Source organism: Tympanuchus pallidicinctus, unplaced genomic scaffold (assembly GCF_026119805.1).
Source record: "Tympanuchus pallidicinctus isolate F22 unplaced genomic scaffold, pur_lepc_1.0 scaffold7, whole genome shotgun sequence".
In the NCBI taxonomy this organism is placed as follows: Eukaryota; Metazoa; Chordata; class Aves; order Galliformes; family Phasianidae; genus Tympanuchus; species Tympanuchus pallidicinctus.
The window spans coordinates 4,551,795-4,572,362 of NW_026294791.1; the positions used below are offsets into that span (position 1 = coordinate 4,551,795).

The following is a 20,568-nucleotide window of genomic DNA, read 5'->3' on the forward strand; positions in this document are numbered from 1 at the left end:
TTGCAAATGTGCTGCAGGGTTCACACCTACATTCACTAACAAAAAGTACCAGTTTAATAAGGGGCTGAAAGTCTTTATATGAAGAGGAGGTAGTCAAGGGGGTCAAAGAAGTACATGCATCTAAAAACCAATGCATTTTGGAACGGGTGTGGGGGTAGCCATTGTGAACCTATGTTGTGGTGGTCTGAAGTGGCTTCTTTGTCTAACTGCTTCTATTTCTGGACTTATGTAGCAGGGTAGTTTTATGTATGTTACAGATGCTGCCTTATAGCTGAGATAATTGTGAGCTGTCAGCTAAGTATTTTCGTTTTGCTGCAGCCAGATCTTCTGAGTTGATTTCAGGAAACATCAAATGATTGGCATGCTTTTTTCTCGTATTTTTTAGCCCATGCTGGATCCAGTCATTCATAAAATGATTAAATATGTGCAGAATGTAGAAGAGAAGGACTTGAAAGACAAGGTAATGTTTTATAAGTATCTAAGGAGAATTTACTGTGTGTCTTGGAAATGCTGGAATACAGACAACAAAATCTTGCTTTCATTGACAACAGATACAGCCTGTTCTGAATTCTGTCTGAAATTCTTAGCCCAAAATACGAGAAGTGGCTACCCTGCATTTACCCAATTCTATGTGAAACTGTTCTCAGTAGATTTCTGATGTTATGGCCCTTTTAAAACTATTTTCTCTTTTTCTGTGAAAATTTCCATGTAACTTGTGACTACCTCTTACACTGCACTGAATTTGGCATTCAGTTCTGATAAATTTGAGTGTTCACTTTTTACTTAGACGTACCTTTGTGAATCATATGCGGGAAGGTACACATAGGTTACGTATCAACAAAGAAGCATTTTAATGTACCATATTTGTAGTAGGAGAGTTCACTTTTTAAACCATAGCTTTTGTTGTACGCTAGAAATTCTGAGACAAGTAATGCTTTCAGCCACCCATCAATTAAACCGTCTGTAACGGTCACTAAACCTCCTCTTTGAGCATCGTTGGAGTCTGAAACAGAACACCAGAACCAGCAGTGCCTTTATTTGTCCTTTTGTTGTTGTTGTTTGTGCTGTTTTCAACAGAGACTAGTCAGTATCCCCGAGCTGCTGTCTGGTATTAAGCTGCTGTGTATGCGCTTCCAACCTGATTTAGTAACTGCAGTCGATGACTTACGGCTGGACATTCTGCTGCGCATGCTAAAATCGCCTCACTTCAGTGCAAAAATGAATTCCCTCAAAGAAGTAGGTTTGCATCGTGTGGGTGTGTTTGTGGGTGCACACGTGTGTAGCTGGGGTGGACTGTTTGTAAGCTACTGAAACCACAGCCTTAAAATGTTGCCTAACAAATTCTGTTGCCATAGCAAAAGCTCACGTTAAATGCAGAGAAAAAAAGACAAGAGATATTTGTGATATTAGTAGTCATTGCCAAGACTGTGGTCACCCAGTTGGAAAACTAGACAATATTTGAATGTTTTCTAGGAGCTATAATTCCAGGTTCATTTATAAGCAGCAGCGTATGCTATTCCTTCATTCTTCTGTCTGAGATCACCCTGATAATTCAGAGCATGTGTGGCGTGTTGCTTTTCTCTTTCCTTCCCATTGTAAGGGAAAAAAAATAAAAGGAGGGCTGGGAGGGGGAGACTTAATCCTAGATTGTTATTATTCCAGCTATATCAGATTATTATACTAAGTATTTTTACTTTTTACTATGAATATTCATTGTACTGACGTTTAGGAGCTGGACCAGGGCTAAACTCTTAGATGTAAATGGAAGAAAAGATTTTTCTGGGACTTGTGATTTAAGTATAGAGTTTTTCATTCCTCTCTTCTTTCCAGAACTTATGTTAATTAAATGTCTCTAGAAAAGGGTTTTTTTGTTCTGCAAACATTATAAAGTATTCTAGAGTCCCTCTTCTGGGCTTTTTGCTTGTCTGCTTAAGGGAAGATTGAGGTGCTAAACCTGATTACTCTGTGGTTCTTAATTATAAGTGTGTTTCTTTGGTGAAGTTACATAAGTACTGCTTTTGAAGGCCCTAGCAGAAATGTACGCTTTCTACAACTTTTCCCTGGAGAGAGAAGGCTGTATCAGTTCTGTGTTGGATAAAAATAGGGCACTTTATTTGAGCATCACAGGCAGAAGCCTGAGATAACCCACTTCTGCTGTATCTCTAGAAATACACAGCGCAGGCAAGCTTTTCTGTGTCAGACTGGGTATGAGAATCCACTGCATCAGACCAGTGCCTGGGAGATTTTGCCTTTGGGCAGATTATTTTTAAGATAAACAAACTACTAATTACTAAAAAAAAAAAACAACCAAAGAAACCTCCTGTGCTTAAAATATTTCAGGATTCGCACTTTCAAGCTTCGTAGGAAGCATTTTGAATAGAGTACATTATGTGCATGTATATTGCATGTGGAAAGCATCCTTGAAATGTCAACGTTTTGCAATTTCTAGGTAACCAAATTAATAGAAGACAGTACTGTGTCCAAGTCAGTGAAGAATGCAATAGATACAGACAGATTACTAAACTGGCTGGTAGAAAATTCTGTCCTGTCCATTGCTCTAGAAGGTAAGTGCTTTCACAAAGACTATGGAACGTCTTGAATGTAAAGATTAAACCAACTTTGTCCTCGATCCTTTTAACGTGGTTTGTATCTAAGGATTGAAATAAATTAATTCAGTTGCTACTTTTTGTTTCATAGGTAATATAGACCAAGCACAGTACTGTGATCGTATAAAGGGAATTATTGAACTGTTGGGCAGTAAATTGTCTTTAGATGAACTCACTAAAATTTGGAGAATTCAGGTAAGGAATCAAGACAAGGTGGCTGCTTTTAGACTGTCCTGTGAAAATAACTACTTCTTATTACCAGGTTCATTAGCTGGTGGAATGTTAGCTATTCATTATCTGCTTTGTCGTATTTGCTTGGCTTTTTCCCTGGGAGACTCAGGATATTGTCATACACTTTTGTATCGGTATGAACTATTGAAGTTAGCAAAGGTGAGAATGAAATTTGTCTAACTCAGAAGCACTTTCTGGGCAATAACTTCCTCACAAGACTTCTGTCAACAAAGAACTTTTCACCCTCCCACAGCCTGAATTATTAAAGAGTCTGCGAAACTGAATTTTCTCAAGGCAGAGTTGATGATTCCAGATAGTATCACTAGGTTCCTGTTGAAATCTTAGTCCTTGCATGCATCATGTTTTAGGTTCATCAGCTGATAAAAGACAGTGTACATCTGATTGAGTGCTGTGTATTCCTCGTTCTACCTCAATACCACAATAATTTATTCAGAAATATGGTAAATATTTTGCACAGTGTTCTCTTAAGCTTGTTTACATCTGTTTGAAAGCACAGACTCAGCATTTCCTTAGATGGACCTTCCTTTCCTTTGGTGAGGAAGCTATTTTTTGCTCCTGTGGCTGAACCACAGGCAAAACTGATGTGCCCTTTCCTGCTTTCGAATTGTTTCTGGAGACTTCTAAACCAGTGGAGCAAGGAGCAGAGTCAGTTGTTCCTAACTTGTAGTTCTGGCTTGTCCAAAGCACTTTTCTCCTTGATAGGAATAGTAGAATAATGCTTACATTAAAGATTTTTTTTGCTATCTCATTTGTGATTAAGACCTACCTCCGTCTGTTTTCCCTTCCTCTTTCCAGTCAGGACAATCTTCCACTGTGATTGAGAACATACATACCATTATTGCTGCTGCAGCTGTGAAATTTAGCTCTGATCAGCTCAACCATTTATTTGTTCTAATTCAAAAGGTAGGTTTTATCTTGAATTTGCATTCTTAAGGGAGAGAATTAGTTAAAAAATGCTTGTGCATCCAGCCTGTTGAAAGACAAGTGCCTTACACGTGCTTGTATTTTCAATATAAAAATGTATTTGTATGTTAGTTAGGAAAAAAGTTGGCCGTAGAACACTTGCAATATTAATTTTTCACTAACCCAGAAGCATGATTGTTACCATACTGCTTGTTGACTATATGTTAATTATAGGTCCACTATATATGCAGTGGTTGGGTACTTATAAGAGACCTCACATTTTATATTTGAAGAAGGAGTTGGGCAAACTACTGCTGTGTCAGTAACAAAAATGAGGAAATAGGCACGAGCGAACGTATTTGATTTGCATTTCAGTTGTCCTGCAGTAAAACAATTGTAAACTATATTCTTGTGTATTTTGTATATTCTGAGGCTTAACAGACAGAGTGCTTGCTGCTGTAACAGTGAACATTATTTCTTTGCTGTACAGAGCTGGGAAACAGAGAGTGACAGAGTGCGACAGAAGCTGCTGAGCCTGATAGGGCGCATTGGTCGAGAAGCACGGGTGGAGACAACCACTGGAAAGGCACGTGAATGCAATTCTTTTCTCTTTAGTAGAAGTAGGGTTTCTAGTCTTTGCGCTTCCTAGGTCTTCATTTTTTATTTCCTCCACCAGGTTCTGGAGGTGCTCTGGGAGCTGGCTCATCTTCCAACATTACCCTGCAGTCTTATTCAGCAGGCCTTGGAGGAGCACCTGACAATCCTCAGCGATGCCTATGCAGTGAAAGAGGCAATCAAAAGAAGCTACATCATCAAATGCATAGAGGATATTAAGAGGGTTGGTTTATTGTTTTATCTTCTGCAAAGTGAAGCGTTGTCTAGGCTCGATGTTGGCATTATTTAGCTTTCTTTTAAGATACCCAGACTGTCTCATCTGTAAGTTCTTACCTTGAGGAGTCCATGAAAGGCTGTGTGCCACATTGTTGACCTTGAGACTTGTTCTAAGTTCTCTTGCCTTTGTTTTAAATAAATTTTCAGCACGAGGAATGATTCGTTTATAAGAATCTACCAGGATGGGCCCAAGGTTAGAATTTGCAAATAGAACAACTATAAGTGTATGTCAGTATTTTAATTGTCTCTTTGATGTGAAAGGCTACATTAGTTTTCTTAAACACCTGCTTTAGCATAGCCATTAAGTCTCAAAATGCAAATCAATGTTTAAATCACAGCAATTTTGTATTTTAATAATAATAGAAAACCCTCTTTTCACCTAATATGGAAGAAGCCATTCTCAGATCTATGCTTTTCCTGGCAGCAGCAGACATGTGCATGAATTAACAGACTATGTACTCTATCTTGCACTGTTCACATAATAAGCAGTTTTCCTAGAAGATAGGAGAATTCCTTCAAATGTATTTCCTTAGTCAGAAATACATTCAAATAAAGGGGCTTGTACTCTTTCTCATACATCTCATTTCATGGTAAATTAGGCTTTGTCTGTCCTTAGTATTTGTAGGGGATTCTAGTTGTTTAGGAAACATAGCATGTTACTTCTTGATACTGATTATTCTTTTTTTCTTTTTCTCCTTTCGTGTGTGTTTAAGAATATGGATGCTGGAGTTTGAGTTCTTTAGGTCTCTAAAATTTGCAGCATTTTCTAATCTAATGCTTTCCAACTCTTGCATTCTTTTTAATTATGTCCTGGCAAGGACCTTTACTGAGGTGCTGCTGGGGAGCACGAACGGAAAGCTGTAATTATGGGCTGGAAGTGATTGGGGCAAACATGCAGCACATCTCTTAAAAGTACATCGTTTGCTTATTTCCCTGCATTAGAGGAAATGAAAACATGAACTGGGTAGGAATGTAAGACTGAGGCAGCATTCTCAAGTACATAGGAGGCTTTCAGTAAGAGCACTGTTATTGCCAGGTTAGCTTAGTTTCTCTTAGTGAGCAGGTGGTGTTGGTTGTTGTCAATATGTAAACCAGATATCCCATCTCTGAATGAAAACCCTCAGTACTGGTTTGTGTGGTCAAACTTTACAGAAAATGAAGCCTGCCAGAAAAGCGATGAGCAGTTCTAACAATGAGGTAGGATCCTTTGTAGGGTCTCTTTCAAAATGCAGCCTAAATAGCCTTTGCTTCCTATCAGAGGGCTCCTTGCAACACCAATCAGACATTTCTTCTCATCTTTTAACCCAACCCTTGGTAGTACTTAAGATTTTTTTCTTCTGTTATTTTGCCTTAACAATATGTCATCTCATTTTACTGTGTTGGCCCCTTTAAGCCTTTCAGGCCTGCTTTGTCTCCCATAATTGAAGAAGGTGGTGGTTGCCATTATCTCTCTGGTGCAGTTTAATTTGCATGTTCTCTAGCTAGAAGGTACTTTGGGCTTAATAGTGCTAGCAAAATGGCATACAGGTGTATCAAAGGACTCCTTGGAGAAAGTGAAGAAGGGTACCTCCTATATGTTTGGCAAGGGACCAGCAAGAAGTACTGAAGTTTTCTGAGATAGTAGTGGCTGTTTTGAGACAGGGGCTTTAATGGAAAGCATTGTGCTTTAGGAGTCTAAGAGGAGAGTTAATCCAATGTTGGGCATGTACACATTGTAATTCTTCCTACTTTTCTTATCACTAGTCATCCCAGCACAGTAATCCTCAGTTTGTTTGGGTGGTACCAGCATTACGTCAGCTCCATGAAATCACACGTTCTTTTATTAAACAAACTTACCAAAAACAAGACAAGGTAAGAATGGATGCTGAGATGATTTTGAAGCCCTTGTTATGCTTGTATGACTCTGCTTCTCTAGAATGTGAAAGTGTGACTTTAGAAAAAGGAGAGAAAAGTTGCTCATAATGACAGTGTGGTACAAGTAGAGATACAGTGTTGTGTGCTGTCCATTTGTGTGTCTGTGTGCATCTGTGTCTGTTTGCTGTGTCAGGTCTAGTTTATTCTATTTGCAGTTTTATGTAAAATAGTTAAAAAGCTCTGATAAGAAACTGCCAGCTAGTTTGTACTTGTATTGACATAGACTTGTAGGAAACAGACTGAAATATCAGCAAGTTATGTATGCTGTTCTGTGGCTAAGTAGGGGTGTGGGGCTTTTTGTGTGCAATCTACAGCATGCCTAGTTCAGCACATGCTGAAAGTGGTTGGGGTTTGGATGCTTGGAAGGAATACAGCTGACTTCTTCCTATGAAAGGTACATTACTGTAGAAGACCAGGCTGCTGCATGTCTCCGTTCATGTATTTTCTTGAAAACCATTCTTGTGTTTGTTTTCTGCCAAGAGCATTATTCAGGATCTGAAGAAAAACTTTGAAATAGTGAAGTTGGTGACAGGAAGCTTAATATCGTGCCACCGTTTGGCTGCATCTGTGGCAGGTCCTGGGGGGCTTGTTGGAGCGACGCTGGTGGATGGCCGATACACTTACCGGGAGGTACTGAGCCCTCAGTTTGTGCTACTTTGTGTTTGGAAACACAGTGTAGTGTCATATAAGATGAGGTGATGCTTTTTTTGTTTGTTTAATTTACTGGTGTTCTGTTCGGAGAACAGTTACACTGTTTTATTTATAATTCTCACACTTACCATTAGGAATTATTGTAGCCTTGTTTGTTACATTATGTATCAAGGCTAGAAAACTTGTAGACGCTATAGAAGTTTCTTTGCAAATTCTCTAGTTAATTGAGCTCATCTCAGGAGCTCATGTCTCCAAGCTTATGCAGCGTTCAGCTTCTCTGCTTCAGTTTGATGCCTTTTTGGAGTGGTAATAAAAAATAAATAATGTTAAAATATGTGTGAAATAAAGCAATGCTCATTGGAAAAAGACTTCTGAGTTTGTGAGGCTTCATGAATTATGCTGTTATTTGACAACTAAGTTTGTTTAAAAAATAATAATAACAAGAATCCTTACAGTTCTTATTTTGGAAAGAAAAAACTGAAACTGGAGTTTTTGTTTCCTCTTTCTCAGTATTTGGAAGCACACCTAAAATTTTTGGCATTTTTTCTGCAAGAAGCCACCCTTTATTTGGGCTGGAATCGTGCCAGGGAGATCTGGGAGTGCCTCGTGACTGGGCAGGACGTCTGTGAGTTGGATCGAGAGGTAAGAAGTCGTCAGAGTTACTGTCTGCAGTTGCAGAGGGAATCTTAAAGGGTCATGAACAGCACATTCGTTTGCTGAAACGTGAAACTTAAGTAGTGAAGTGCATTGTGTGAGTTGTTGAAGCTGATGTAACCACTGTTAGGTGTTCTCTTACAACTGGAATGCTCTCTTAGCTTTAAACTCAAGTAGAAGGTAAATGTTGGTGAGAAGATTAGTTGCAGGTTTATGGATGCTGGCTTGAAAAATGTTGCCTGAAAGCTTGACTGTAAGTAGTAGAAAACATTTATTTTTGGGGTCAAGATGACTTTCAAGCTTAAGTACCCCAGTGCTCCAGTACAGCTTGCATATTATGTTCATAATCTCCTGGTGACCTTCGCTCTTGCTGCAGATCAAACCTGTGTGTGATGTGTTCCTGTAATATCTGATGTTGCCATCTATATCTGACATAGGATCTAGTAAGATTCTAGCAATGACAATAGAGTAAAAATGTCTTTTGTTCACAGATGTGCTTTGAGTGGTTTACCAAAGGACAGCATGATCTAGAGAGTGATGTACAGCAACAGCTCTTCAAAGAGAAAATTCTTAAACTGGAATCATATGAAATTACTATGAATGGTATGAAATTTGTTGGACATGTTTGGTTTTGACACGTGTACCAGCAGTTTGCTTTCTAAGCCTTCAAATTAAACATCAGCCAGCTCTGTAAATCATTAAAATAACAAGGTCTTTTTCTATCATTCTTAGTTTTAATAATTGTAGAAGAGAAGGATCATCGCTTGCATTCAGTATCTTTATTTAAGTAAAATAAAAAGCCTGGAAATTTGGCCTGACCTGAATAAAAAGCTTGCACTGCTTTTCGTTTTCAGGTTTTAGTTTATTTAAGACTTTCTTTGAAAATGTGAACCTGTGTGACCATCGACTGAAGAGGCAAGGAACTCAGCTGGTGAGTGTTCTGGCAAGTTCATTCTTGTGTACTATGTGTGGCATCTTGAGGGTGGGGGCAGGTGAGAGAGATTCTTCAGCAGCCGTTTGATATGATCATGTTTGTATTAACATGGAGGTGGGCTGTCCAGTGTTATTGTTGTTAAATTCTGAAGCTAAAACATGAGAATTAGTATAGGAGCAAGTCAGTCATTGGTTGCTGGCAGCTGGTATGCAGCCTCTAAAGCTTTTCAGAATATACGAGCAGACAACTCATCTACTAATAAACCTAAATTCTGGGGTTTTTTTGCTTCTCCTTGACAGGAAGATATTCTTTCTTAATTTTTCTTCTTTACAGGGGGGGCTTAGGCATATCATTCAAGTTCTTATTTTTTTTCTTTTCAACAATTCTTCTTAACTTTGTGATGCTTGATTCTTGTATGTCGTGCTAATAGTTATATGCAGTGATATATTCAGTAATTTTCCAAAGGCATTTTAGATCTTTACCAAAGAGAGATAATGCAGGTTGTGCTGGTGGTGTTTTTGTTGTTTTTGTTTGTTTGTTTTTCTTTTTTTGCTTAATACCATAGCAGGCTTTGTGATGTTTTATAATGCGATTGGTTACCATGTTGACCTTTGTGAAACAAATTCCATTCCTGATAACATTTCTCAGTGCTTTTGAAGTCTTTAATTTTCCAGTAGACTTAATTGATAGTGTTCTTTGGAACTTACTTATTCATCTTTAAAAAAGAAAAGAGTTCTAGTAAGGAAATGCAAGCTTGCAGTTATTGATTTCTTTTTCCAAGGTGCAAAAACTTAACAGCATGCTGGTGAAAAAAATTATTGAGGTTAACACAAAAGATACTTTTCCAGCAGAGGGAAAACTTTTGTTTACATGTTTTACTGTTGTTCTTCCTTATATAGAGTGTAGAAAAACTGGAATTAATAGGAATGGATTTCATTTGGAAGATTGCAATGGAGTCACCTGATGAAGAAATTGCCAATGAAGCCATTCAACTGATAATTAACTACAGCTATATTAACCTCACTCCTAGACTGAAGAAGGTAGCCATAATATTAGTGTGAAATCTTTGACATTCGTAGAAGTTGGGTACTCTGACTATTGAAATGTATAATTTACTGAGTTCTGTCAGTTGTCAGTAATTGCTGTGGCATTGGTTTAAGTTGTAATTCATTTGTCCTCTGTATCTTTAGGATTCAGTGTCACTGCACAAGAAATTCATTGCTGATTGCTACACGCGGTTGGAGGTAAGAGACGAATATGAATTGTTCTCTTTTTTTTAGCTTTTTATCTTAGGGTTAAAGTAACTGACTAAATGAAAAATCATTCCGTGGATATTTCCTATGCTCTTGGCTCTCTGGGATGTATTGATTGTGTATTGAAGCAAGCACTTAAGTACTCTGTGTTGTATTCTAGGCAGCCAGTTCAGCACTCGGTGGTCCAACGTTAACGCACGCTGTTACAAGAGCTACGAAAATGCTTACAGCAACTGCTATGCCTACAGTGGCAACATCAGTTCAATCTCCTTACAGGTAAGCCTGTTTTCAAAATGGTAATTTTGATAGTAAATGCCAGCTACTTCTCTCTTGATTCCAATTGGTGATTGAGGTGGCCAAGCTGACTTCGTGTTAGCCAAAAACCTCTTCCACCATGGTCACTTACTACTGGTGATTCTGTATTCTGTTACAATGTAATTTGAGTTCTGAAAAGATTTTAGCAGTGTCTGAAATTTAAAAAGTAGCAATTAAAAAATATCAAAATAAAAAGACTGAGTCTTCTAAAAAAAAAAAAAGTCTTCTTAAGTATTGGCTTACTAATCTTATTTCTTGAGCAGTGGGATTTCTTGCTTTTTGTTTGTTTGGTGGTGGTACTTTTGGCTTTTTTTAATTAGAAGAGATATGTATCTTCATCCTTTCTCTAAATTTATGCATACTTAATGTGTACAGCTTAAATATATGAACACGGGGCTGGAGACCTGTAGAAGCATGAAGCTTCTGCAGTTCTATGTGATGCAAAATTCTTGACCTGTTTTCCTAGTCCATTTTGACTGAAATACTCCTGGTTTTAAGGAGCTGCATTTAAAAACAGTTGATTCACGTCTGCTATGCATGAGCTTGGAAAAATTCACCTCTGAGAACAAGCAACTGACTGTGGATTTTTATCCCTAGGTCTACTAAACTTGTAATAATTGAGAGACTGCTGTTGTTGGCAGAGCGTTATGTAATAACAATAGAGGTAAGATGATGATGTGTTCTTAGCCTTGCCTAGTAAGAAATTCCTTAAAAATAGTAGAAGCAATTTAAACCCATGTAGCTCTAATAACTTTGCTCTATGCCATCATAAATGGTATTTATGGCATTAATGGCATTTACCACTGTCCTCTCTCCTGGCAGGACCTTTACTCTGTGCCCCGAACTATTCTACCTCACGGTGCCTCTTTTCATGGACATCTCTTAACTCTCAATGTTACGTATGAATCTACCAAAGATACCTTCACCATAGAGGTATGTATGCACAGGTTGGGTTGGGCCATGTTGATTACATAGGTAGATGAGGGTCTTTCTGATGCCTGATTTTTACAGAAGCTGTTTTTAAGGACAGTCAGCTTGATAAATCTATTTGAAAATGCTCAGTGTGTGCAGAAGGCTACTGTAAGAAATGTCTGTAGCATAAATGGATTTGAATAATCATTGCAGTGTGAGAAAAACTGTTTGCTTGCTGTCAGTGAGCATTTCTTGTACTGTCCTACATCATCAGTCTCTTTTTTTGTACCGTGATACCTTTACCACTCTGTGCAGGGAAGCAGGAAAATTTTAAAGGAAGATTTTTTTTATTTTTTTTTTTCCTCTTGGGATTCAGTACTTGAGCAGGCTCACTAAACCAATGTCTTTTACTTTTACAGGCTCATAGCAATGAAACTGTAGGGAGCATCAGATGGAAGATAGCAAAGATGTTGAATTCTCCTGTGGATAACATACAGATATTCGCCAATGACAGCCTGGTATGTTGATTAGAGTTTTCATTCTTTATAAAATTGAATCTTTCTTTCAGAACTTAATTATGAATATATTCTTGCAGCTAACAGTAAATAAAGATCAGAAATTACTCCACCAATTGGGCTTCTCTGATGAACAAGTCCTTACAGTGAAAACGTCAGGCAGTGGGACACCTTCAGGGAGCTCGGCTGATTCCTCAACCAGTTCCAGCAACAGCAGCAGTGTATTTAGTTCATCCTATGCAATGGAACAGGTACAGCATAGTAGCCTGAAAACATCCCTTGAATTTGAGAGGAGTGGGGAGCAGAACAGCAGTGGGTGCAGTACACAGCTGGGGTGGTGGAATGAGTACAGTGAGCTGGGGCAGCAGCTGTTCATATCAGCTTGAGCATCCAGTCCTTGGCAGCCTGGGTTTCCTCTCAAAAATTGGAACAAACCATTTAAATACACTTGTGCTCTTAAGCAGGTGAATTGGTCTTCAGGAAAAGTTTTGTCATTCAGTGTAGCCTGTTGGTGCTTGTTATCTCTACAGGTCTTTTGTTAAATCTCTAAACAAATGACTCTCTTGATGTAATTTTGAGGCTACGAGTTGGCTGGAGCAGAGATTTCCAGACCTACACTGTTAATAAAGCTGTAGTGTGAAAGTAGACTCAAAAGTATCAACTAGCATGCAGTGTGCTTCATGTGCATGTTAAATAATACTTGACATCAAAACTTAGTTATTATAAGGGAAGTGATATAATGGCAAAATTCAGTTGTCTCAATCAAGAAAGTAGATGGAACTTCACTTAACCAGGTTGGCATTTACGTTGGTTGCCTCAATTAAGAGCTCTATTAAATTATATAAAACAGAGTTGGGACAAAAAAACAAATTGTATTTCTGCTTTATTCTCAGGAGAAATCCCTCCCTGGCGTGGTCATGGCTCTAGTGTGTAATGTGTTTGATATGCTTTACCAGCTTGCCAATCTAGAGGAGCCAAGGTAAGCAAGCTAAGCTGTTATTAAATATTGCAGAAATGCTTATGTTGCAAATTTCAAATAGTTGGTTATTTCACAGTGTTTGGGCACCTACCTGCCCACAGTGTGGCTTTGCCTTCCTTTGCCTAAATAACTTCTGGTAACTTTTCAGAATAACACTGCGAGTGAGAAAACTTCTGCTCTTAATTCCCACTGACCCAGCTATTCAGGAGGCACTTGATCAGCTCGATTCCCTGGGAAGGAAGGTACGTGTTGAGCAGTAACTAGTATTGGAAAGCTTAACTAAAAGGGTTTTACTACTAGTTTTCTTAAACCGTGTTTAAGATGACAATCTGTGACAGATTAGAAACTCTGCAAAACAGTGCTCATCTAGGATTAGTGCTTTATTTCTGAGCAGTAGAGGCAAGCAGGTTACAGGGGTTATGTGAGGTGTATTGGCAATCACAACAAAATGCAGTAGTCTGAAAATATATCCTCTGTGGCAAATTCCTCCTAGAAAACGCTGCTATCAGAATCAAGTTCTCAGTCTTCAAAATCCCCATCCTTGTCTTCAAAACACCAACATCAGCCCAGTGCTAGTTCAATACTGGAAAGTCTGTTCAGATCTTTTGCTCCGGGCATGTCTACCTTCAGAGTACTCTACAATTTAGAGGTAAGAAATCAAATTTACTACTTTAACTTGTGTTTCCAAGTGCTAAGGCTTTAGTTGGAATATTTTTTTCTTTGCAAGAAGCCTCAAATCCACCATGATAAAGGCTTTATGCAGAAATGCAGAAGTCTGCTTTTCTATATGAGGTAAATTCCCAACAGAGGAGGTGAAACAGTTCCCCTTTAGAGGAGACTTTACTGTGAAGCCAGGCTCCTGTTGTTGTGATTTGCCAGGTAGAAGGAATATTCTAATTTGTGTGAAGAGAAGCAAAGAAATATCAGGTTCCTTTCTGTTTAGGTACAATTCCCTGCCTGAATCTCCAGAAATTGAGTGTGAATTTTCTTATCATAAAAAAATGTTGGAATTTCTGAAGATGAATGGGAGCTGTTATTGTTCTTAGTCAACCTCACTTGAAAGTTGAATTATTTTAAGGGAGAGTAATACTTGCAATTCAGAGGGAGCTGGCAAAAGAAAAAAGCTAACTTCTATATAAGTATACCGTATTCTGTCTGTAAGGCTAAGGAGGAATATTTCTTGAGAAGCATTCAGCTATGAAGAATTTTCACTATCCAGATGTGCAGGGCTTTTACCCAGGAGCTTCTGGTCTGTTTTAGCTGTGCATACAAAGTGAGTGGAATGCCCAAAGTATTCTAAGTTCTTTATTAGAACTCAAAAGACTGGCATGGAACCTGTAAAAAAGACTCTTCCTAAGTGCTCAGTGCGTGGATTTTAAGGAGTGTAAGAGAGTTCGGGTGGTGGTGGTGTTACAACACATTGAAGCATGCTCTAGGAAACTGGACACTTGCTAGTTCTGCTCACAGATGCCACTCTTAATAAGGACTCATTCCAAACACTGTCTGAACAATATGAAGTTGCAGGACTGGTTGCCTGCAGCTTCAAATACAGGAAACAAGTTACTGTTCTGTCACTTTCGGTGTATTCTAAGATGGTTGTAGGAATCTTTTTGTGGTCGCTTTCCTTTGCATTTCTGCAGTCTTAGCATCCACTTCTCACCTTCCCACATTCTGGTATCCCCTTGCAGTGTTAGTATTTCTCATTTTTCTGTCCAACTGGACAGGAAAGATATTGTAAGATATTAGTATCTCTGAAATACACTGACAAGTTTTACAACTGAAAGCAAACGTCTTAACATATCCCAGCAAGGATACCTTGTTGAACTGTAGTTTGTATTACAGTATGACAACATGGCTGTCTACTTCTTTTATTACTTTCTTTCATTATTTTATCTGATGGAAATTGCCTGGTTTTCTGGCAAAGGGTAAGTAGTAGTAAATTGGATTAGGTGTGTCAATTCTTACAAATGGACTTAAGCCTCAAATCTGATCAAGCCAACTAGAAGCTGAGTTCTGACAGGAAAAGGTGCCATAATGTTTTATCCTCCCCCCACCTGCTTATCTGTCAAAATTATGGGAACCAGTCTGGAAAATGTGCACCACAAACTTTAAAGCATGTGAAAGAGGTGAAAATGTTAAAGATGTTCAGGTTTGTATTATGCTGTGTTGTAATAAGATTTCATAACTGGAACTGTGTAAACCATGTTTGTCCAGTGAGCACAGAAAGGATCTGTCATGTTTTTCTGTGTGGAGCATTGTTGGCTGCACATGTCAAAGGCTCTTCTCAAGAAAGTCAATAACACCTGGTTATTTATTTATTTTAGTAAAAAATGAAGTGAAATGGATTATAAATGTGCATGAAGTCTGACCCACAGAGACTGCTGAATTCCTTGTGGCCATATTTCTGAGTGTAATGGTGTTTTGTAGAGTTTAGTGTTGGTGGACTGTAGAATTACCTGGACTATTAAAGAAAAGAAAAAAAAAGAATTATAGTACAGTTCTATTTCAGGAGACATGAGATAAAACATCCTACAGATGGATTACTTATGGGATGCTGAAAGTCTAAAAAGGAGAAGGATTTCTGTTCTTAAGGGGATACTTCTGTGCTTGAAGACGCATTTCATGTGCTAGAGTATGCACTTCATCTTTTTAGTCAGTAAACAGCAGTGAAGGAAAAATGCTCTTTGGTACAGGATGAATATCTATAATAGATATCGTTGTCCTGGATATTTTTAAACTGGTTTATCTTGGCAAAGTAGAGCTCCATGTAGCTATGTTGCTAATTTCTTCTCTTTTTTTATAGAATTTTTCTATTTTACTTTTGATCTTCGCAGTAAAAGAATACTAAGACTTGTGTGTGGATACTTTATTTTAGGTACTGAGCTCCAAGCTGATGCCAACTGCAGATGATGAAATGGCAAGAAACTGTGCAAAGTCCTTCTGTGAAAATTTTCTCAGAGCAGGAGGTTTGAGGTTAGATTTCAAAATCTTGGCTCCATTTGTAACACTTCATGCAGATAGCATTTCTGTGTGGTTCTGCTTTCTGTGATGCAGCACAATAGTAAAGCTTTAAACTTCTTTTCCAGAGGAAAAGTCCATCCAAAGCTATTCTCTCATTAGTGAGCATCTGGAAAGGTAGCTGTAGCTACCACTGTAATGTAATGGAGTGTATGTTGTTAAACCCCAAAATGAAGGTAGGCACAGATAAGCTTGTAAATCGTAGCTTATGCTGAAGTAGTGGATGTTTGGATACTTATTTGATTATTTCAGTTCAAATTTGCAAGTGTGTTCTTTACACACACTGTGTCCTTCATAGACACCAGCAGACAGTTTTTAGCTGTCAAGGCATAGATTGTGCATTGAGAACAATTGAATTTGACCATCTCCAGAATCCAGGCCCTTCAGATGGATTAAGATACAGTGTGAGTAGTTTGGAAGACTTAGCATTACTACTTACTCTTGATAAATTTGACACAAGTACATGTTGTTCTGAAGTCGTTTTTGCACCCCAGCCCCTACAGGTCCTGAATTTCACCATCAGGAGCAGAAATCTCCAATCTGTAAATGCTGGAGGGGAAAATGGGGAGGTTAGTCTCCAAAGGTGCCCGAGTGGCAGTCGTAATTGGCATTCAGCTGATGAATAGGAGGAAGGAAGGATGGAGATAAATTAATTGCAGCGCTCTCCTAATGTAAAATACTTTAAAACAGACCCTGTGTTATTGATTTCTTTTTAAGTTTGGTGGTGAATGTGATGCAGAGGGATTCCATTCCATCAGAAGTAGACTATGAAACCAGACAGGGAGTCTATTCCATCTGCCTGCAACTTGCAAGGTATGTGATTTCTTTTCATTAGAGAGAGTGCTGCTTTCTTGGCTTTTGGAGGGTGGCTTGCCATGTTTAAGATAAACTGATGCTTTGAGTTCTTTTTCACTTGTTTGCTTTAAGCACTGAAAAATAAACTGGGTGTTTCTGCTCTGTAAATGCAGGTTCTTGCTTGTTGGACAGACAATGCCTACCTTACTGGATGAAGATCTTATTAAAGATGGAGTAGAAGCACTGTCCTCACGCCCCTTCCGTAATGTCAGCCGACAAGCAAGTAGGCAGATGTCCATTTGTGGGACACCTGAGAAGTCATCCTACCGACAGCTCTCTGTGTCTGATAGATCCTCCATTAGGGTAGAAGAGATCATACCAGCAGCAAGAGTTGCCATACAAGTAAGGAAGTGTTTGATAATTTATGGTAATGTAGCAGTGGTGAGCTCTTTGGTGACAGCTCCATGGCTCCTGGATTTTTAGTCAAAAGTCTGCCTTCTATACTGGTTCTTTGCCAGCCTCCATTTAAAAGTCTTGGAAAATCCATGCCATCAGTCTCTCATCCTAACATTCATCTGAATGTTAGCATTTTACTTAGTCGTTGGAATTATTTTTGAACTATGAAGGGAAGCAGTGCTCCAGAGCTGCCTGCAAGAAATAAAGATGCAAGAAATCTTACTTGCGATTTATTTTCAGTCATGCTTCTCAGCTCTTAAGACCTTATTCTCGTTTGCTTTGAGGGAACAGAGGGTGTTCTTGCTTGAACTTGTGTTTGATAGCTTTGTGTTTTAAATAGCTCAGTAAGAAATTGCTTGTTTGATTGGGGGCAAAAGAGGAAACTTCTTTCTTTTATGTATTTTCAAAAAACAGCTGTTTTTCCCTCTGTAGGAGGGAGATTATATCAGTATAATTTGTCTGAGGCTGATTATTTACTGAAGCATTGTAAGCTGACAGAGCTCAAACCATTTGAAAGTCACATCCAATTGAACCAACTTCATAGTTATTGCAGTGGTTATACTATCTTAGGTTCTTAGCCAGTGCTTTCTGATTTGATTGATATGAATGAAATTAGCGTGGTTAAATTAGTAATTGCAGATATGGTAAAGTGAATGGTCTATGAAGTGGAGAATTTAAAAACCAATTACTCCCTATACAGTGGGCAATAGTAATCTCCCTGTCTCTGTAATAAAAAAGATAGAAGTATCTTTGAGCCTATTTTAGAGGAGATGAAAAGAAAATCAAATGGGTATTTGACCTGATCCAAAAGATACATTCCTGTTATATCCCAGTGATTAACTAAGGCTGCAGAAGATCACAGAAGTAACTGTTGCTTCTTGTTCCTTCAGACTATGGAGGTGAATGACTTCACTTCCACTGTGGCTTGCTTCATGCGACTCTCTTGGGCTGCTGCTGCAGGACGACTGGACCTCGTAGGAAGTAGTCAGCCAATAAAAGAAAACAACTCTTTATTTCCTGCAGGGATTCGAAACAGACTTAGCAGCTCAGGTAGGTTGCTCTGCTTCTGAGCCATCTTTCTGAAGAAAGTTGTTGGCTTACTTGTAATTGAACTTTAGAGAAACTTGATGTTGAATTCATTCAGTTATGGAAATCTGAGAAAAATGCTGTACGTTCATCTGGCATTTGGGGAATGTTCTTAAGTTGCTGAGAACTGACCATAAGCTGAAAATACCTGAAAAACGCAATGGATTAGAGTGTTTCACCATTTCTCAATGCAGGAAGTAATTGCAGCTCAGGAAGTGAAGGAGAGCCAACTGCACTGCACGCTGGTATCTGTGTGAGACAGCAGTCCGTGTCTACCAAAGATGCTCTGATTGCTGGAGAAGCCTTGTCTCTGTTAGTAACCTGCCTTCAGCTACGCAGCCAGCAGCTAGGTATGAAATAGAATTGGATTACTCACTACTTGGAATGTAAAAGGTGATTGAAAGCTTTTGAAAGCAGTAAAGAAAAAAAAAATATGAAAAATTTGTTGAGGCAACCAAGTGAGAAATACACAATTTCATTTTTAAAAAGCGATGGTGTTTTTTGGTATTGTTTTTGTTTGTTTCTTTTTTCTAAACCAATAAACAGTAGGTGGGTATGAAACAAGGCATGTAGTGCTGTGCCTTAGTGAAATTCATTGGGTAAGCTAACATAGTGCCAGTATATAAATATTTGTACTGGCCTTGGAGTAGGGAATAGCACGTGCTGCTGTTTGCATAGCTAATGTTCAGTACTTGAACCTTTGTGTACAAGAGCTGTAAATCCTGGAGATGGGAGAAAGAAAATGCTGTTATGAGGTAGTGCCACTCTATGGTGAGGGAAGGAAATAAAGAAACATACAAACACCTGCTACTGCTTTTTGGTGTGACAGGAGGGGAAGTGCTGTGGTCATTTTAACATAAGACTGTAAGTAACTGATCTTAAACCATTATTTTAGAAAAAATGGCCTGGTATTGTTCTGTTCTAGGATCTTTTTACAATTTGCCTTGTGTTGCTGATTTCATTATTGACATACTGCTTGGATCACCAAGTGCTGAGGTGAGCCTTCTTTGTCTGAAAACTTCTTAAATGTTTCAGTGTCATTTGTGTACTTAGTTCATTTAATGCAGTCTAGAGATAATATTACATTACAACTACTTGAACATTTTTTGCATACAAATAAATGACCTGTCTGTAATTTTAGGGATTCCAGTATTTTGTACTGTGTTGATAGCAAATGCTGAAGTACTGCATTCTTTAGATTTGTTTAATCCAAGGGGCATGAGGCTGTGCTGTGAGCAGTGTAACGGCAGTAGTCTCATTTGGGTTAGACAGATTCTATAATACTGTTACTTCTACCTTCACAGCAAGGGGAAGTTACAGGGAACTTGCATCTCAGAAGATTGGGTAACATCTAATGCACTCCTCTGAGCTTTTGGAAAATTCTTCCCAGTGTCTGAACCCTCTTAAAATATATATATATATTTTAAGTAGATTTGTAACCAAAGAAAAGTGTGCATTTTTAGCAATCTTTGAGTGAGGTCTAGTGCTTGACAACAGTGCTGTTTCAGATTCGTCGTGTTGCTTGTGACCAGTTGTACACCCTCAGTCAAACTGACACATCAACTCATCCAGATGTACAAAAGCCAAACCAGTTTCTCCTCAGCGTTATCCTTGGTGCCCAGCTGCCTCTTTGGTCACCAACCAGCATCATGAGAGGAATTAACCAGAGGTGAGTCATATGCATGTTGGCTGAGGAAGGACATTTATTGTGTTTTTACATTAGTAATGCCATGGAATCTCTAAGCTATAACTGAACTAAACTGTCTTTTTGTAATTCTGTGGAAAGCAGACATCCCTGTCATGCTCCAGTAAGTTTGAGAAATAGGAAAATTCAGCTTTATTTTCCTCCAGTTTATAAGGTACAACTCTTCCTCTGTGAACTCCTAAAGTCTGGCTTATTTGACTTCTAGGAAGATCTAATTGCTGAATAGGCCTGCTCTTGCCAGGGTGTTCTCACAGTAGTCAAAACCAGACTGGAGTTCCACAATGAGGTGTAGAGGTGATGGGGTGTATGACAGAAACATTGAATTTATGTAATAGTATTTCACAGATCCTAAGCAGAAATTGAACCAGAATGCCCCAGCCCTTTTAGTGATGTCTGAAGCAAGGATCTCACCTGTTTTCTTGCTGCTTATGTTAATCATTATAGCTGTAAAGGCTATAAGTGTCAGCTGTGTTGACTTGTCTCTGACTGGACAAACACTGAATTTAACAGTAACTTTGAACACTAATTTCTAGAGGAATCTGAGTGAATGAGAATCTAAAATCTGATGTTATTTGATATGTTGTGAAGTGTGGGGTGAAAGCAAGACTGAAAAGTTCAGAAGCAATTTGTTAAAGCTGTAGTGGGCATGCCAAAAAGCATACCTAAATAGCTGCAGTATATTAGGTTAGAAGAACAGAGCATGAGGGCCTCAAAGTTAACTGCCTAGAA

The 20,568-nt window shown here is 38.6% G+C and overlaps 1 protein-coding gene across 4 annotated transcripts in view; it reads left to right on the forward strand.

The window, feature by feature from the left end:
- USP24 (ubiquitin specific peptidase 24) overlaps positions 1–20,568 on the forward strand; it is a 60,539-nt gene that overhangs the window by 19,631 nt on the left and 20,340 nt on the right. For 3 of the 4 annotated variants that reach the window (XM_052666028.1, XM_052666030.1, XM_052666032.1), the window contains exons 9-38: positions 386–460; positions 1,078–1,236; positions 2,450–2,564; positions 2,698–2,801; positions 3,654–3,761; positions 4,252–4,347; positions 4,438–4,599; positions 5,805–5,849; positions 6,396–6,503; positions 7,047–7,196; positions 7,728–7,859; positions 8,363–8,474; positions 8,726–8,802; positions 9,705–9,845; positions 9,996–10,049; positions 10,219–10,334; positions 10,971–11,037; positions 11,196–11,306; positions 11,705–11,803; positions 11,881–12,051; positions 12,694–12,779; positions 12,928–13,021; positions 13,273–13,428; positions 15,655–15,752; positions 16,515–16,610; positions 16,766–16,994; positions 17,939–18,098; positions 18,329–18,484; positions 19,060–19,130; positions 19,643–19,803. In XM_052666028.1, the coding sequence (XP_052521988.1) occupies positions 386–460; positions 1,078–1,236; positions 2,450–2,564; positions 2,698–2,801; positions 3,654–3,761; positions 4,252–4,347; positions 4,438–4,599; positions 5,805–5,849; positions 6,396–6,503; positions 7,047–7,196; positions 7,728–7,859; positions 8,363–8,474; positions 8,726–8,802; positions 9,705–9,845; positions 9,996–10,049; positions 10,219–10,334; positions 10,971–11,037; positions 11,196–11,306; positions 11,705–11,803; positions 11,881–12,051; positions 12,694–12,779; positions 12,928–13,021; positions 13,273–13,428; positions 15,655–15,752; positions 16,515–16,610; positions 16,766–16,994; positions 17,939–18,098; positions 18,329–18,484; positions 19,060–19,130; positions 19,643–19,803 (3,509 nt within the window). The remainder of the gene's footprint in view (positions 1–385; positions 461–1,077; positions 1,237–2,449; positions 2,565–2,697; positions 2,802–3,653; positions 3,762–4,251; positions 4,348–4,437; positions 4,600–5,804; positions 5,850–6,395; positions 6,504–7,046; positions 7,197–7,727; positions 7,860–8,362; positions 8,475–8,725; positions 8,803–9,704; positions 9,846–9,995; positions 10,050–10,218; positions 10,335–10,970; positions 11,038–11,195; positions 11,307–11,704; positions 11,804–11,880; positions 12,052–12,693; positions 12,780–12,927; positions 13,022–13,272; positions 13,429–15,654; positions 15,753–16,514; positions 16,611–16,765; positions 16,995–17,938; positions 18,099–18,328; positions 18,485–19,059; positions 19,131–19,642; positions 19,804–20,568) is intronic. The other variant, XM_052666031.1, reaches the window with a different exon arrangement.